At 40.8% G+C, this 1,756-nt stretch overlaps 1 protein-coding gene across 1 annotated transcript in view; it reads left to right on the top strand.

The window, feature by feature from the left end:
• The window catches only part of atp9b (ATPase phospholipid transporting 9B), a 30,740-nt gene that overhangs the window by 8,271 nt on the left and 20,713 nt on the right, over window positions 1-1,756 (top strand). Inside the window, exons 6-8 of the mRNA XM_037975792.1 lie at window positions 632-690; window positions 1,097-1,148; window positions 1,276-1,392. Of these exons, the coding sequence (XP_037831720.1) occupies window positions 632-690; window positions 1,097-1,148; window positions 1,276-1,392 (228 nt within the window). The remainder of the gene's footprint in view (window positions 1-631; window positions 691-1,096; window positions 1,149-1,275; window positions 1,393-1,756) is intronic.

Genomic DNA, 1,756 nt, shown 5'->3' with positions numbered 1-1,756 from the left:
GGGTCCGAGCTGGGCTGACGGGGTCTGAGCGGGGTCCGAGCCGGGCTGACGGGGTCCGAGCTGGGCTGACGGGGTCTGAGCTCGGTCTGAGCCGGATCCGAGCCGGGTGACGCCTTGCCGCACGCCCACAGTAACAGAAAGGTCCAGGGAGGTCCAGGGAGGTCCAGGCGTCCCTTTTACAAATTTACAACTTGAATCTCAGAAAACCTTTGGCGTTTATCTCAAAACAAAAAGTTTTCTGATTAAATTTAAAAGTTAATTCCTGGAAGTTTTGACTTTTTTCTCGCAGATCTCTGACTTTACAGTTGGAGAATATTTTAATTTAAAATTTAGTTTATTTTGTGCAAATTTAAAAGTATCCAACTGAAGAGAATATCCAAGTTTTTCTTTGATCTTTTTATTGAATTTAAAAGCAACTGAGAGATTTTTATTTTATTTATTTGTTATAATTTGCATCTTTGCGTGTGGGACTGTTGTCAGAAATAAGAGAAGAGCAATCAAAGAACGGGCAGTGGTTGTAGGAGTCTGGGTTGATTTCACAGAAAAAACTTTGCTTTTATTTGAATTTTCAGTTGACTTCTTCTTCTTCTTTGTGTTTTTCTTATTTTAACTTTTTTTTTTTCCTCTTCAGGCAAAATTCAAGTAAAAAGTTCAGATATTCAAGTTGGAGATCTGATTATTGTTGAAAAGGTAACGACTTCCTCTGAAATGTTGCCGTTTAAGAGTTTTTAAAAGCTCTTTTTGTTTGTTTATACAGACGGTACAGTAATTGTTTTTATGTAATTAATTTATATTTTCTCTTCATCCTTTCGTGTTTAAAGAAAAGATAAAAAGTTTTTGAACAATTGTTTAAAACCTGAATCCTGTTCAATGATCACATTCTGTCCTGTGCTTTAAAAAAAGGACATTTTTAGGTGAATTTTCACTTTATTTCCACTTTAACTCTGTTTTACTGACGGCTCATATGATCCCTTCAGACTCATCCAACCTGAGGGTTTTAATGATGTCCAGATGTGTTAGAATAAATATCATCTATTGTCATTCTTTATGAACAGGAAGCCTTCGTTCCTGGTTTCTCTTTTCCTTGTTTCTGCAGAACCAGAGGATTCCTGCAGACATGATTTTCCTGCGAACGTCTGAGAAAACGGGTGAGTTTGATGAACAAAAACAGGAAAATCCTGTTGGGGACCACTCTCAGCTACTACCACCCCACAGTTCATCTCTGGTGTTGTGGCGGCCATGCTGAATCGGATCAGGGTCTGTCTGTGTTTTCAGGCTCGTGCTTCATCAGGACGGATCAGCTGGACGGAGAAACCGACTGGAAGCTGAAAGTTGCTGTCGGCTGCACGCAGAGGCTCCCGGCGGTGGGGGTACGAGACGAGTCACTGAAAGGTTTTATTTCACAACCATCAGGCTCAGTTTGGCTCACTTTCCAGGGTTTATGTTTGTTTTTTTCCGAAAGAAGCCGAACAGGAGCTGAAAGCTTAAGAAGACACAAACAGCCTGTAGCTGAGTCAGTTTTAACAGAAAACAATGGTTTCTGTGGGGGAATATAAATAAATATTTAGAAAAGTCCCAAAAACCAAAAGTTGTGGCAGCTGTCTCCTGAATGAGCCGAACATTTTGATGTCTGAGCAGCTAAAATGGCCCAAAGTCTGCAGGAGTAGTTTGATAATCACAGAGCTTTATTCCCTCAGAGTCACTTCTTTAACACTGGGTGTGAACCTGCAGGACCTGACGGACCTGACGGACCTGA

The sequence above is a fragment of the Kryptolebias marmoratus genome, linkage group LG5 (assembly GCF_001649575.2).
Source record: "Kryptolebias marmoratus isolate JLee-2015 linkage group LG5, ASM164957v2, whole genome shotgun sequence".
NCBI lineage: Eukaryota > Metazoa > Chordata > Actinopteri > Cyprinodontiformes > Rivulidae > Kryptolebias > Kryptolebias marmoratus.
Note: the sequence above shows the minus strand (reverse complement) of the source record. Positions and strands in the feature narration are given on the sequence as shown.